Source organism: Aureobasidium subglaciale, assembly GCF_000721755.1.
Source record: "Aureobasidium subglaciale EXF-2481 unplaced genomic scaffold scaffold_39, whole genome shotgun sequence".
Taxonomy (NCBI): Eukaryota; Fungi; Ascomycota; class Dothideomycetes; order Dothideales; family Saccotheciaceae; genus Aureobasidium; species Aureobasidium subglaciale.
This window is the reverse complement of record NW_013566956.1, coordinates 87,179-102,278: the sequence shown is the minus strand read 5'-3', so window position 1 is coordinate 102,278 and position 15,100 is coordinate 87,179. Positions and strand designations below refer to the sequence as shown.

Here is a 15,100-nt window from a genome sequence, read left to right as displayed (position 1 = left end):
AAGATGGCTGGTCATTGTATAATGCTAAATTTCTGTTTTGAATTCTTCTTCATCCAAAACCCAGACACACACCACGACAATCGCACAGCACTTTTCAGATGCACACATTCGTTCCAAAAAGAAAGAAAAACGATGAGATCATTGGGCAGTTACGCGTCGAACAAGATGAAATTCACACAAATTTCGAGACGCAGCAATCTTGAAGTATTGTATTTACTGCTCGCATGTCTTTCCACTCTAATAGTCCACGACTTTATCGTCTGTATCCCCTTAAAACGCCGTGCTAAATGCGTGTCTCCAGCCAGATGTACGCCATTAAACCCATGCAATTTCGTGTCATCGTCTGCATATGCGCGTTCATCCTCTACTCTTCCATGGCTTCCTGCATCTTAACCTCGACGCCGTTGCCATCTCCAGCACTTGCAGCTTGTAGGGGCGCGGAGAAGACCTTCTCCTTGACCTGGGCAGCTAACAGACCGGTCTTTTCCTCATTGGCAATCTTGTCAGCTGCAGAGACTACCTTGTCCATTGCAGCATCACCCTTGGCACCTGGACGCATAGACATTGAGCCTCTTTGCTTGGCGCTCTGAGTGACCTGGTTGATCTTGCCGGCCAGATCCTCAATCTGCTTGGTGCCGTATTCGCGATTGGTGGAAAGAGGTGAAGATGACAGAGTCTGGACCCAGTACTTGTTCCATAGGGCTTCCAGCAGGGTGTTGTCGAGCGAGGATTTGAAGTGTGTGACGTCCAGAGAGTAGTACTTGTTTGCGTGAGCACCAAAGTCGGCAGCTTTGGCAAGAGGAACAGCAGCCATGCCTTCACCAGCAGACTCGGCACCGGCAGGGATGTGGCCTTCGGGGTATGTTCTGAAAGCGCCAATCTCGACCTTGCCAGAGCTGACAGTGCGATCAGGGTCGATAACGACAGCGACAAAGGGATCGGAGAAAGTTTGCTGTGTGAACTGGGTTGAGACATCGATGCCACTGAGCCAGCAGCCGTAACCAGGATGACTGTGGTACCAGCCGACGGCGTTCTCGAGCTGACCGGCTTCACGCGAACGTTGAAGGTATTGGACCATGTACTCGTTGGCTTCGTCTTGAGCATTGACTCTGGTTTCTGTACCTTCGACGGGCAAGCGGAGGGCATCAGTGACGACGAAGGTCTCATTCAGGACGTAGCCGATCATGAGGCCCATGACTTCAATGCTGCCACCGGAGCGAGCGTGCATGACCATTTTAAGTAGGGCGACGGACGAGATGTGGACATGCTTGAAGTGGTTGGGATCTGAGCGCCATGGCTTCTTGTTGTTGATGTCCTTTTGTTGTTCGACCGAGTAATCGTATACTTGATCGCGAGTGGCGTCTGTGAGGTTGACGGCGTTTTCCAGCTCTGGAACAGATGGTCAGTATAACACATGAGATACCGGAGGAAGTTGTTGTGTCTTTACTGACCCCACGTCTTCCTTGCGTTCTCCATGTTGGCGTGTGTTTGGTGAGAAAGGTGATTGACGCCGGCGAGCTTGTGACGGTGACGGAGCTTGTATGCAATTGACGACGCCAAGTCTGTCATGCGCGGGGTCGGGGTTGCGACCCATTCACCTCCGACCAAATATTCGATTCAAGGTCGTCGCTCCTTCCTATTGTCACTCGTCAAGCATGTCGCGACTGCTGAATACGTTACCGCGCCGGCCGAGGGGAACGGTAACCTTGCGCCAATCATGCCTTGATCAACCTGCCATTGCGGCCACTCGTTACCTCACAATCTTCTCCGGCGCATTCAGGACGGCACTCCCGAAACCATGGTCTATTTCTCTATCCTCGTTCAAGACCTTCTCCGCCACCTCGACAAATCTTGCCAAAGGCCATTCGACTCGTGAATTACTCCCTTCTGGTCCAGCACGAACGAGATTTGCGCCTTCTCCCACCGGCTACCTCCATCTTGGATCGCTACGCACCGCACTCTTCAACTATCTCCTAGCGAAACGGACAGGAGGCCAATTTCTACTCAGGATAGAAGACACAGATCAGGTGAGGATTGACTGAATAATTTCACACGGTTCAAGAGCTGATGGGAGAAGAAAAGACTGGTTCCTGATGCAGAGCAAAGGCTGTGCGACGACCTGAGATGGGCTGGAATCCAGTGGGACGAAGGTCCACAAGTCGGCGGTCCTTACGGTCCCTACAAGCAGTCTGAAAGAACACTGCTATACCAGAAACACGCCCAGGAACTTGTCGACTCCAAAGCCGCCTTCAGATGCTTTTGCAGCTCGACTGCTCAAGCTCCTGTGGACGTCGACGCCTCACTAGTAGGTTCTGCCATTGGTGGCTGCCACAGTGACTGCGCCAGTATATTTCTAGAAGAATCTGCCGAGAGAGCACGCTCGGAGAAACACGCAGTTCGCTTCGGAAAACCCGACAAGGCCCCCAGCTGGTCTGATCTTGTCTATGGCAAAGTCTCGCTCGAATCGAAAAAGACATTGCCTCAAAGAGCCGCTGTCGAAGGTGTCATTCTTCTCAAAGGCGACGGGACACCAACATATCATCTGGCCAACGTCATTGACGACCACTACATGAAGATTACTCATGTCATCCGTGGCACCGAGTGGATGTCCTCGACGCCTCTACACGCCGCCCTCTACAATGCTTTCGGGTGGACCCCTCCAGCTTTCGCACATGTTGGTCTACTCACCGATAAAGATCAGGCGAAACTTTCAAAGCGTAACTTTGACACGGATATTGGAGCGCTTAAGACGAAGCACGGTATCTTGCCAGAGAGTCTTGCTAACTTCCTCGCATTGCTGGGCTGGCGTAATCCTACGCGGGACGATGTCTTGGAAATGAACAAACTGATTGAACTCTTCGACTTGAAGTTCACCAAAGGTAACTCGATCGTGTCATTTGACAAATTGTGGTATCTACAAAAGAACCATGCCAAGATTATCATCGAGCGCGCAATGAAGTCCGTCGAGACAGACCCGTCTTTGGAAACTCTCATCGATCTGCTAGAGTCCAGCGCGCGTACTGCTCATCCTGACTCGAGTGCAGTGTCAGAGAACCCGGACTTTAGGAAGCATCTCACGAACATTCTCTTCATCGACCCAAAAACATACGAAAACCCGTCCTCATACATCGAGCGAAACGCGTACTTCTTCACCGCTCTACAACCAGTCCCATCGACATCTGAGTCTGCGATTTCCACTCAAGAGCTTCATGCAGCAGCCCTCGAGATTATGTCTAATGTTGACACGACCATCTTGGAGACGACATCAACGTCTGTTTCCAACTATGCACAATTAAAACAGGATCTCGATGCTGCAGTAGGAGAGTATTCGAGAGTTATCGGCAAAACATGTCAAGAGCGTGCAACAAACGACGGAGAAGTCGAAAAAGAACAGTTGAAGGAGTGGAGTAAATCCCTTCATCGTTATCTGCGAGAGAAGTTGTGCTTTGGACGTCCAGGACCTGGCAGCTCGCAAGTCATGGCTGTGCTTGGCCATGCGGAGTGTTTGAGAAGGCTCGAGATGTGATGTCTCCTCTTGCGCAGAACCCCACTTTGTAATCATAGAACTTGTAACATATCATCCTCTGCATGTAACTCTGGCCATGCATGACCATAGCAACACAATACCGGGGTAGTATAGGCTGTCAACTCATGGACCCATGGGTCACGATGCCCAACTCTCCAAATTCCCCTCAATCCTTCTCTTGCCATTTCTGTTGACACACCGTCATCATTCCCATCACACTTATCTCTCTCTATCGTATCTTTTGCTTGGTATCTATCAATATCCATGGAGTGATGTCGCAAACAGCACGGATGCGGACCGCTTCCGTGCCTTGTCTGCCTGTCATTGACATCTTTCCCGCCCATCTCCGGCTCCCGATAACGGTGCATCGACCCTTGTACCTTGCATCAGCGTGCATGAAATTGCATATATCCCGCAAAGACTTTCCCAAAGCAGCGAATGTGCTCATAAAAGCTTTGCGAAACCGGTACAGCGACGGGCAAAATCGTGAAAAATGTTTTGGGAGAGAGTCGACACGGGAATTGAGAAAGGAGCTTCCGTCTTGGTATCTCTTTAGAAAGATTGCATAGGAGTCATTTCGAGGGTTGTCACTTGCTGTCGTTTGGATACAAAGTGTCACTTTGCATCCGGTTTTCTTTGCTCTTTTGCTTCACATTTGATATTCATACTCATCACATTTTCTGACATTTGCTCCTACGACGCTTTTGCCTCTTGACACATCATCGACATACAACATCCTACACGCCATTCACATCATATATATATATACAACAGCAAATATGGGCTACACACGCGAAGAACCCGTCGAGCGCACTTCTCTCTTCAATCACCTGGAAACCATGCCCGGCGACCCCATCTTTGGCTTGATGACGCAATACGCAAAGGATCCTGCTGAATTCAAGGCGTCTCTTACAATTGGTGTTTATAGAGATGAAGAGGGAAAGCCTTGGGTGCTTCCTACTGTTAAGAAGGTGTGTGTCTTATCATTTCCTTGATTCTCACAGTTTGCTCTTTTTTTCGAGTCTGCTTTTTTGTTGTTGTTGTCTGGTTTGATGTATTCCGGAAAGAGGTGGTTGAGGGGCTGGTGAGGGTCAGAAGGAGCATGAAATAATCATTGGACGAGGAGTGTGGAGAGGAGTATGGAAGACATGGAAACGAGAGAGAGCTGTGCATGCAGTCCACTGCCTCAACATTCAACTCGCGGACCCATTTCTCCCTTTCCCTTTCTGATCTTCCCCGTCATAGAAAAGCAGGAAAGCAAGACACCAAAACGTACTGACAATTGCCACAGGTCGAGAAAATGATCGCAGAAGACGCAGCCACAAACCACGAATACCTCCCCATGGAAGGTCTCCCAGCCTTTGTAAAAGCTGCCCAAGACCTGCTTTTCGGGAACCCATCTGCTGCTCTGTCCTCCCGCATCGGATCTCTCCAAACAATCTCAGGAACCGGTGCCGTGCATTTGGGCGCTCGCTTCCTTAACGATTCCCTGCACCCAAAACGCATCTGGGTCAGCGACCCCACTTGGGGAAACCACCATGCGATTTTCGACATTGCGGCCCCGGAGGTAGAGCAGAAGCTTTACCCCTACTACGATGCCGAGACCTGCAGTTTGAATTTCTCCGGTATGATGAAGACGCTCGAGGAGGAAGCTCAGGCTGGAGACTTGATCCTTTTGCATGCATGTGCTCATAACCCTACTGGTATCGATCCTACAAAGGAGCAATGGAAGCAAATCGCCGATTTGTGTGAGAAGAAAAAGCTCTTCCCCTTCTTCGACTCTGCATACCAAGGATTTGCCTCGGGGGATGTGGATGAAGATGCTTGGGCTGTTCGTCACTTCATTTCTCGCGGAACACTGGAACTCGTTGTTGCTCAATCCTTCAGCAAGAACTTTGGTCTCTATGGTCAGAGAGTTGGCGCTTTCCACATTGTTGCAGGTGATGAGCAAGCCAGAGACAAAGCACTCAGCCACCTCATCTACCTACAAAGAGCAGAAATCTCCAACCCTCCAGTCTACGGAGCCAGAATCGTCGCTTGGATCCTGCAAACGCCCGAGCTTAAAGCAGAGTGGGAGCAAGATTTGCTCATCATGAGTGGACGTATAAAGACCATGCGCGCTGCTCTTTACGCCGAACTCCAGAAACTGCAGACACCGGGATCTTGGGAACATATCGTCAACCAAAACGGCATGTTTTCATACACTGGGCTTTCCGAGAAGCAGGTTTTGGCACTGAGAAAGGAACATATTTACCTTTTGACCAGCGGAAGAGCGAGTATTTCGGGATTGAACCGCGATAACGTGGCACTGGTGGCAAAGGCTATTGACAAGGTTGTTCGTGCTTCTGGGGATGCTCCTGCTCCAGCTATTACTGCTTGAGCTGTGGTGGAAGGGAAGGGACGTCAAAGGATGATAATGCGGGAAGAGGAAGTGTATATATGGGAAAAGTGAGGTCTCTTTTGGGAGTTGAATAGATGAGAGGAACCAATAGAATAGCATTTGGTTTACAAGAATATTCAAGCGCAGAAAGCCGTCTATGACCGAAAATGTTGTTTATCGCCGAGAAACCCACAAGTGGAAGTTGGGTGTGAGGATCAGTGTGATGGTCAGCAGTGCATAAGGAATTATGCATTGCCAGAGATATGCACGGCTGTCGTCGGCTCCGCAAAAAAAGATAGCGGGCTCCAAACTTGTGACGTGCATGAAGGTCAAAGACAATCTTCCGCTCACCACACAAACAACTCTCTGGTCGCAACATCTCTAGACCATCTCTCACCTCTCTTCCCAACTTCTCACACACTGGTCAAGATACTGACCATCACAACATCGCAACCAGTAAACACCGCCAACTCCTGCACCAAAATCCTGCCACTTCACTAACACACGCAAAACAACAGTGTCAGAAATCGACCTCTACTCAATCCTAGAAATCTCCCGCGATGCAACCCCCACCGAAGTGAAAAAGGCATACCACAAAGCCGCACGAACCCACCATCCCGACAAGGTCCCCGAGTCCGAACGCGCAGCAGCAGACGATCGCTTCAAGGACATTCAACAAGCCTACGAAATTCTCTCCGATGACCAGACCAGAGAAATGTACGACATGCACGGTATGGCCGCTTTTGAAAAGGGAAACCCTGGACAAGGAGGAGGTCCGGATTTGGATGATATTTTGGCGCAAATGTTTGGGCAGGGCATGGGTGGTATGGGAGGTGGCTTTGAGGGCATGGGGGGTATGCCGGGGATGGGTGGAATGGGTGGAATGGGCAGGGGACCGAGGAAGAGCAAGAATGAAGTGCAAGAGTACGAGGTCACGCTGGAGGAACTGTACAAAGGCAAGACGACGCGTTTTGCATCTACCAAAAACGTCATTTGTGGAAACTGCAGTGGAAGCGGCGGTAAAGCAAATGCAAAGCCAAAGAAGTGTGGCACTTGCGACGGAAAGGGTATGTTTCTGTCCCTCCTTCTCCCCCCCAATCTCTACTACAAGCAGCAATCACTAACTTCCAAACCAGGCTCAAAAATCGCTCTCCGTCCCGTCGGCCCTGGTCTCGTAACACAAGAACAAGTGCCCTGCTCCACCTGCTCAGGCCGCGGCTCCTACTTCACCGACGACAAGAAATGTAAAAAATGCAAAGGCGCACGCACAACTTCCCAGCGCAAAATCCTCGAACTCTACATCCCACCTGGCTCGCGTCAAGGAGACAAAATCGTGCTAGCCGGAGAAGCAGATCAAGTCCCCGATCAAGAACCCGGAGACATCATTTTCGACCTTGTGGAATCTCCTCATGACGTTTTCCATCGTGCCGGAAGTGATTTACAGGCAGAATTGAAGGTGACGTTGGCGGAAGCACTCACAGGATTCAACAGGGTGGTGTTGAAACATTTGGATGGCAGGGGGGTTTCTCTGCATGTCAAGCAACCAGCCGGTCGTATCTTGCGTCCTGGAGAAATCCTAAAGATTGCTGGAGAAGGTATGCCCATCAAGCGATCAGACGCAAAGGGAGACTTGTACCTAATCGTCGATGTCGTGTTCCCCGAGGACGGCTGGTTGAGAGACGAAGCCACCATCAACAAGATCAGAGATGTTTTGCCCAAATCGACAGACGAGGAGATCAAGGCTGAAGAGGTGGATGAGGTTGACTGGGAGGTCATCAGTGACATGGAGGACTTTGGCGCTGGTTCTGGTGACCCGAGGTCCGCGGAGTGGGAAGACGATTCCGAGGAAGAGGGTGAAGCTGCTCAGTGCGCTCAGCAGTAAGCATGAAGAAAAGTTCGCTGCAAAAGGACACGAATAAGGCTGTGAAGGAGACGACCTTTTTTTTTTCGCTTGAAAGAAGGGGAACGCGATGGTCAGATCCACACATCTTGTCAAGAATTGGACATCTTCGGGCGCATAAAACCATTCAAGAGGTTTTGAACATACTCGCTTCTCACTGTTTGTATCAGACGATCGACATATCACGAAGTGCTCTACTCATACCCATGTTACCGCCTCTCACATACACTCGAATACTTTTTCTTGCCCTGCTTCTCCAATTCCGGAAAAGACAAGAGTCTGCAAAGGGTAAGTGACTACACATACCCCATCATCTGTTCCCCTTACATCTGATTTCTTCTTTTTGTCTTTCGGTTCTACGGTGGGGCAGGAAGAAGAAGGCAGATATCCTTTTACTCTTTTTGGTCGTTCCACCGTTCAGCTTGTCAACTGGTCGTGTTGTTTCGCCTTTTTCCAATCTCTCTCCAAGATCGAGTCGCTATTGGTGGGATGAGCGTCAGGGGTCTCGCCTGTCCGTTCAACAATAATGTGATATACTAGCCATGTGCTTTGCCTATAAGATTTTAAGAGCTAGGGAAATAGGTTACATCACTGAATAGTGGTCATGTGTACTTGGTCCTTAGTGCCAACTACCTACAGCGGGTTCTCTCTTGAAGATCCATGGCTCTGTGGTAAGATAGGCCAGGAAATTGGTATGACGCTTTCTCTTTTTGCATTTCTGCTTCTTTCATTGTTGCTTAACGTACTCGCTCGCTGTTGTGTTTTCGCATTTTTCCTTATCTCTCTTTCGTGAAGAAGAGAAGAGCTGGAAAAGATGTGTGTTTGGTATAAGTACAGCCAAGTGTATCCCTTTCTGGATATTTGCTCTCTTTTCTTCCACCCAGATAGCGTGGGGCTGCTGTAAGAGGTACTATTGTATGTTTCGGTCTTCTTCTGCTCGTTCCCCTGCTAAGGACAAGAGGATACTCTACAGCGTATATATACCTCTGGATGTTTTGGTCTCACATGAACTTTCCTTCGTCTCTGATTTCACGGCTTTGCGGTGGAGTCAGAGGCGAAGGAAAGTTCATGCTCTTCTTTTGGCTCCAAGGCCGTGTTCAATCCGTCCGCTGGTCGTTCGTGTTTCGCACTTTCCTTTTTGACTAGGGTTTGAGGACCACGGGAGTTTTGCTTTTAGATCCTGTCACTCTTTCCTAGTCCAATACGCAGCGTGTAGATCATTTGTTTTGGATGTATAGATGATAATGAGCATTTTCCGAAGCGTTCATGACCTGACGACTTTCTCTGTGCGAAATGTGTGCCTGTTCTCAAGCGAATGAGCATTTGGATTACCCTCGTCCGCCCGGTATGACTAACACCTGCCCTAGAAGTCATCGTTGCAGCGCGTAAACCACTCTATGGAAGACTACACTGAGGACTTGAGCAGGCCGCTGACCCTCCATGTGTCCCTGGGCCTCTCAACTTAATGATCGAGGGCGTTTTGGAGTGCCCCGTAAGGCAGTGACGAACGGTACAAGCTATAATTGGAGGTTCATCGACCCATATTTCTATCTTGTCGCGAGAGGTTGCATTCCTAGAGCAATGGATTCTTAACGTATGGTCGGGCGAATATCTCCAATCCAGCTCGAGAGCCATTTTGGTCTTTGTAGTTCATCTTAAGAGGCAGGAAGTTTACCGATGATAAGAATGCTTTTATACTGGTAAAGTATCTTCTTCCCAACAGAGTCTATGCTACGTAATGACTTTTGCGTACCCAAAAAAATCTAGATCATGGGCTTTGCAGCATCAACCTTGGGTGGAGGTATGATCCCCATCTTTGCCAAATCTTGATACATTTCAAACACACTCTCCATAGTGTCGACAAAGCCACTGAAACCATATCTGCGCACCTTGGCACTGGAAGGCTGACCAATCTTGTAATAGGTAAAGTCTGCCATCTGCACATCACCCATGCCACCATCGAAAGTGTTGACCTTGACTTGTCCGTTCGACTTCTCCATGATTCGTTTCCAAGCGGCCTCACTGGCTGGATCCTCAACCCAGTCGGCGATGGTACGTGAGAGACGGATGGCAGTGGGTGGTCCATAGCCTAGAGGAGAGTCCTTGCCGCCTGCAAGTTCGACGGTGTTGACGAATTTCGAGTCGTCGAGTTCAGGGCCTTCAACACCAGGGACGTCGTACCAGCGCGACAATTCCTCGAAGAAGCGGTCCCATGACATTGGGCTGCCATCGTGAGCGTTGAAAGCCTGATTCTTGCACTTGTCCTCGAGCACGGCCCATTCTGATAGGAAGCCCGTCATACGAGCAGATGAGTGAAGGTACTCGTATTGCCACTCCTCAATATCACCACCAAAAAACAAAGGCTCTTTCTTCTCGGCTTGAACAGCGGCCATGACGGCGAAGGGTAGGAAGGTGTTCATGCCTGCTTTTGAAACGGCACCGATCACGCCGAAAGGACGGATCACATTCCAGCCGCACTCCGGGTGGTCTTCGCAGTATTTCTTCAGTCGGTCTTCCTGAGGATAGTAAAAGTTCTGAGAGAGGTGACGGGGCTGACGATCAGACTCGATGAATGGTAATCTGCTTCTGCCAATCTGTCCACCGTAGTTCTTGCCTCCTGTCTGTAGGAGAATACGCCTGGGTCTCAATTCGGCAATCTCGAGAGCAGAGAGGAAGTTCTCAAAGATTGGTTTGTTGGCTTTGACAAGTTCTTCCTCTGCCTTTGGGTCCATGGCGGAGACATTCTTGGGAGAGATGTAACCGTAGAAGAAGACATGGTCGACTTCAACACCACCCTCTTTCAATTGGGAAGCAATCTTCTCTCCGGTACCAGTGAGATCGATGGCTACGTGCTTAATGCGTGACTTTTGCTCTTCGGTGAACAGCGCAAGCATTTCGTCCGGGATGGGGCTACGCGAGAGCGCGTAGATGTTGGACCATCGCTCCGGAGAGTCGAGAAGGGAACGGATTGTGTTGTAGCCAGAGATACCAGTCGCTCCAACAACGACAGCTTTCAATCCCTTGATAGAGGGATCAAAGGTTGGCAAGTTGCGATAGATGCCAGAGGTGCGGAGAGGAAAGTTTTCAGAACTCATAGTGAATGTGTTGGAAGGTGAAACGATGTTCGAGGTGATCGAATGTAGTGATATTGATGAAGGATATGAATTGCTGAGCGCTGCGACCTACCTTTGTATTCGTTGTCGATGGCTAGCAGACCAGAGCACCGGTCCCGGGTGTCAAAGTCATCCGGTACCAAGCAACCACCTACGTAGATTCAAGCTTGGCCAAGAGGTCGCGCGTAGGCAGCATCTCGAAGAGTGGAGCATTCAACGCGAAACGTAGGCATCAATGCTAAAGATGATTCAACAAACAGGACAAGATTTCATGGCAAAGTTGACATTGATGTAATTTGAAGGTTTGTTGTCGCGTTGGATCGTCATATTGGGCGAGCTGGCGCTAAATCTGGCCAAGGCCCGTCCCGTTTGCCGGCCGAGATCTGGGTCTGCCACTTGCCCTAAGAGCTCGCATTTCCTCTTTTGCTCTGAATGCCCGCGTGTTTGTTCCACGACCTCCTCTCCTCTGTATCAATTGTTGACTAATATTTCTTCATTTTTCTTTATTTACTCCCACGTCAAATGTAGGTCAATTCAGTCGTAGAAAGCTGGAAAGTAATCACAATCGTGCATGCGAATTGTCTATGTGTTTGCAATGTCAAGATAGGTCCCCAGGGTGTCTTTGGTTGGTGCTGTCAATGCTGTCGTGATGTTCAGCATCTTGCTCGCGAATCCCGTTCCCACAGTGATCCTCAAGGTTTGCGATCCTGCACCCAACTAATCTTGCCTGACTCTTGCATCTTACACTCTCGATCTTTACTATTCTCATTTGTCAAAAGCATCGCGTCTGAAGATCGTGAACGCATCAAAGCATCCGGCTTCAGGATATTCTGCTATCCGTTCACATCTGGCCTGTTGCCAAGTCAACTCACGAGTCGCATTCATATTCCAGTCGTTCCAGCATCATTCCGAGTATCCACTTCTCTCTTCACTTCATCACAACACGACTCAAGGCGCCAACTTCCTGCTACTGTGCAAACTCCAAAATCCAAGATTATGGGTCCAGCAACCAGATCTACAGCCAGGGCTGTCAGAAGCATCGCCAAATCTGCATCTCCAACCAGATTCGCCATGCGTCCTGCCCTCGAGGCAAAGCAAAAGGTCACAAAGCCCAGAAACAAACAGGAGAAGAGCACTCTCAAAAACGTTGCAAAAGACGCCGCGGCAACAGCGGTGAAGGAAGAAGAAATCATCACTACAGCTTCAAAGAAAAAAGCTACAGATGACGACGCTCTTGCAAACAAGAAATGGTCCTCCTGGTCCGCCCACTCATCCTCAACACCATACCCATCACACCACCACCCAACACCCCAAGAATGCTCAGCCGCCCACACAGTCCTGCATAATCTGCACTCAGAAGCAGTAGCCACCGAGTTCGCCGACCCCGACACACCTGAAACCATCGCCAATGTCTTGGACGCCATGATAATAGCCGTGCTCTCCCAAGCGACTTCCTGGTCAAATGCAAAGCGCGCGATGGGAGGTTTACGCTCAGCCTACGGTTCTCTGTTCGCCTACGATGATATCCTAGCAGGCGGGGACGAGAAACTGCAGGACGCTTTACGACCAGGAGGCCTGCATATCCGAAAAGCGAAGATTATCATGACGATCTTGAAACAAGTAAAAGAAACCAATGGCTCGTGGGATTTGAATCACCTCATCGAGTTGAATGACGAAGAGGCAATGAAGCAGTTGATTACTTACAAGTACATCGGAAGTAAGTCGGCTTTCGTAGTCATGGGATGGTGTATGAAGAGGAATACGTTCACGGTGGACACGCATTGCTTTCGTATTGCTAAACTTTGGGGATGGACGCCAAAGGATGCGACGGTGGAGAAGACGCAGCAGCATTTGGATGCGTTGATACCAAAGGAGTACAAGTTTGACTTGCATTTCTTGATGATCGCACATGGAAGGACTTGTCCAGTGTGCAGAGGTGGAAGTAAGGTGGGTGGGTTGTGTGATGCGCAAAAGGAGGTCAAGGCATCGTTGAAGGAGGGTGAATCAAGCAAATAACATGAGCATACCTTGGCGTATCCACATTATACCTACTTCGAAGTTCAAAACTATACAATGAGTGTCTACGCAGTTTCTCATCTGCATATTGGCGCTTTTGGTCGACACGGAACACAGCGGTCATGTCACGCACTTGCAAGCGCACGTACCTGATCCACTTGCTCAGCGATCGTAAGTCTCCTTCACGAATTGCTCCCACTGATTCATTCATTCTGGCCTGTCCATCCGCGTGTCTCTAGTGATGGAGCTGACGCCAAAGTCGACATCCAGGACATCGAACAGACGATAGAAAGTGCCTCTTTCCACACCGTGAATGCCGAACTCGATTACACCTTCACAGCCACGCCCGAAGCGTGGTTGACCTGTGCTCATATCGCGAGCTCTCCAGCTGAACTGACAGACAGAAGAGCCGTCCACGAAGAAGTCATCAACTCGCAGCACTCCAGTCTTGGGTCCGATGGTGAAATGTCCCCAGAGTCTGTTCGCGTAGATGTCGTGGTGAACAGAAATGCGCGGTGGTCCATTGCATTCAAGGACATTGTCACGCGAGTGTGATCGAGGGTGCAGTAAATAGGTGCCGTTGACATCTTTGCCGAGTTCAGACTTGACATGGCGTAAGGGACTCGTGGACTTCTCGGCCTTGATCTTCACAGCTCTCTTTTTCTCCGAGGCCTCGGGCTCGGTTTCTGCAGCAGTCGTCGACTTCTTGGACTTGGGCTCTGCTTTTACTCTGGGCTCTGCTTTCACCTTGGATTCTGATCTAACTTTAGGCTCTGCTTTTGTCTTCGGCTCCACTTTGGTCTTTGGCTCTGCTTTGGTCTTTGGCTCTGCTTTGGTCTTTGGCTCTGCTTTTGACTTGGCTGGAGCCGGAGTCTCCTCAGTCTTCGAGGTTGTCGTTGGTTTGGCAGATGCGGCTTTTCCTTGGAGTTTTGATGGGGCAGTAGTCTTTGCTGACTTCTCAGTCGAGGAAGAGCTCTTAGGCTTAGTGACAGCCGCAGCAGCACTCTCGGTGATTTTCTTGACTTTCGAAGCTGGTGCATTCGGCTTTGGTTTTGACGATTGAGCAGCTGGTGGGTCATCTTTGGCTGTCTTAGACTTCTTCGTGGCAGGACCGGCTTCAAGAGCACCGGAAGTAATTGAGGCAGCGGTCTGTTGATCAACACTGATAGTGACACCACCAACTGTCAAGGTGATTTTTGCGTTTGTTGTGGACTCTTCATGTACCCTCTTCTTGCTCTTTGCTGGTGCGGCAGCAGCCTTCCCTGCAGCATTTGCTTTCTTCACAGAAGCTGTAAACTCTTTTTTCATGTCTTATCCAGCTTGGCGACCTTGTCGGGCACGGCAAGTGTGTTGGCGTTGATCGCTTGGAGAAGTCGAACTTTTGCTGTGTTCTTGTCTTTTGAAGGCGGCAAGCCATAGTGAAGTAACCGTACTTGATACCAATGGCCGACCTGATCCTTGGGCGGCGGAGCGGAACTAGTCTCTGGTCGTAGCAGCGAGGCAATTCAGCCGCAGAGGCACGTGGATGTCTTTTGGAGTCAGCGACTTGAGCGAAGAAGGCGTCGTTGTGGATGAAGTTGTCTCGAGCAACTGCTGGCGATGTCATGCTGTTTGGTGTACGCAATGTTCGCGTCAAGTTGAGTTTGTGGCTTGGAAGATATCAAGGTGTTTGCAACGTTAGCGGAATCAACATCTGCGGTGGTCATAGCTCCAGCCTTATCGATAAGCCCGGTCTCTTCTGATCCTGTCTTTGTTCCTTGACAAGTCCTACTGTAGCATCCTCTGGAACCATCTTGCCAGAGCGTTGCACTTATCAGCTCATCATGGTCGCCAGAGAATCTTTGGTGGACTTGTATCCTAATATGGTATGAACTCAACCACGACAGGAGGTCATGACTCCGAAGTGGATAGATTGTGCCGGTTATCTTCGTTGAAGCAGGTATCATCGCGTCTTTTGGTAATGGCCAGTACTCGCACCTCAGTCAGACAAGACTTGTTGCTTGTAGTTGCTTGAGCTTGGTAGGGAAAGTTGTGCCCTCGAAGTCAGTCAATGATTCACATGCACAGCCGGAGCAGCGGGGGCCGTATGCTCCTTCCCTTTCGAACATGCTGTTAAGTTTAGTTAATTCTCGGCATCTGTATCAGATCGCACTGCCATCTGAGAA

General features: G+C 49.7%; 7 protein-coding genes across 7 annotated transcripts; 4 read left to right on the top strand and 3 right to left on the bottom strand.

Moving 5' to 3' along the window:
- Positions 1 to 144: 144 nt before the first annotated feature.
- On the bottom strand, positions 145 to 1,518 carry AUEXF2481DRAFT_44949 (uncharacterized protein). The gene is made up of 2 exons (XM_013483634.1): positions 1,452 to 1,518; positions 145 to 1,389 (listed from the first exon to the last, which is right to left on the bottom strand). Exons 1-2 carry the CDS (start codon positions 1,474 to 1,476, stop codon positions 365 to 367), a joined length of 1,050 nt encoding a protein of 349 aa, XP_013339088.1. The 5' UTR covers positions 1,477 to 1,518; the 3' UTR covers positions 145 to 364.
- A 107-nt stretch (positions 1,519 to 1,625) lies between these two features.
- Positions 1,626 to 3,752, top strand: AUEXF2481DRAFT_113402 (uncharacterized protein). Its single transcript, XM_013483670.1, has 2 exons — positions 1,626 to 2,027; positions 2,078 to 3,752. The coding sequence occupies exons 1-2, from the start codon at positions 1,656 to 1,658 to the stop codon at positions 3,524 to 3,526; spliced, it is 1,821 nt and encodes a 606-aa protein (XP_013339124.1). The 5' UTR covers positions 1,626 to 1,655; the 3' UTR covers positions 3,527 to 3,752.
- A 121-nt stretch (positions 3,753 to 3,873) lies between these two features.
- On the top strand, positions 3,874 to 5,965 carry AUEXF2481DRAFT_44947 (uncharacterized protein). The gene is made up of 2 exons (XM_013483633.1): positions 3,874 to 4,497; positions 4,818 to 5,965. Exons 1-2 carry the CDS (start codon positions 4,306 to 4,308, stop codon positions 5,904 to 5,906), a joined length of 1,281 nt encoding a protein of 426 aa, XP_013339087.1. The 5' UTR covers positions 3,874 to 4,305; the 3' UTR covers positions 5,907 to 5,965.
- A 197-nt stretch (positions 5,966 to 6,162) lies between these two features.
- On the top strand, positions 6,163 to 8,256 carry AUEXF2481DRAFT_536595 (uncharacterized protein). Its single transcript, XM_013483669.1, has 3 exons — positions 6,163 to 6,362; positions 6,425 to 6,973; positions 7,043 to 8,256. Coding segments are annotated over exons 1-3 (1,296 nt in total). The 5' UTR covers positions 6,163 to 6,361; the 3' UTR covers positions 7,789 to 8,256.
- Positions 8,257 to 9,509: 1,253 nt separating this feature from the next.
- AUEXF2481DRAFT_44945 (uncharacterized protein) lies at positions 9,510 to 10,929 on the bottom strand. Its single transcript, XM_013483632.1, has one exon. It carries the CDS (start codon positions 10,899 to 10,901, stop codon positions 9,570 to 9,572), a length of 1,332 nt encoding a protein of 443 aa, XP_013339086.1. The 5' UTR covers positions 10,902 to 10,929; the 3' UTR covers positions 9,510 to 9,569.
- A 1,256-nt stretch (positions 10,930 to 12,185) lies between these two features.
- AUEXF2481DRAFT_55741 (uncharacterized protein) lies at positions 12,186 to 12,854 on the top strand (the record flags this gene model as incomplete). The annotated part of the gene is made up of 1 exon (XM_013483642.1): positions 12,186 to 12,854. A coding segment is annotated over one exon (669 nt), but the record flags the coding sequence as incomplete, so codon positions are not given.
- Positions 12,855 to 12,962: 108 nt separating this feature from the next.
- AUEXF2481DRAFT_536654 (uncharacterized protein) lies at positions 12,963 to 14,358 on the bottom strand. Its single transcript, XM_013483668.1, has one exon. The coding sequence runs from the start codon at positions 14,241 to 14,243 to the stop codon at positions 13,143 to 13,145; it is 1,101 nt and encodes a 366-aa protein (XP_013339122.1). The 5' UTR covers positions 14,244 to 14,358; the 3' UTR covers positions 12,963 to 13,142.
- Positions 14,359 to 15,100: the final 742 nt, after the last annotated feature.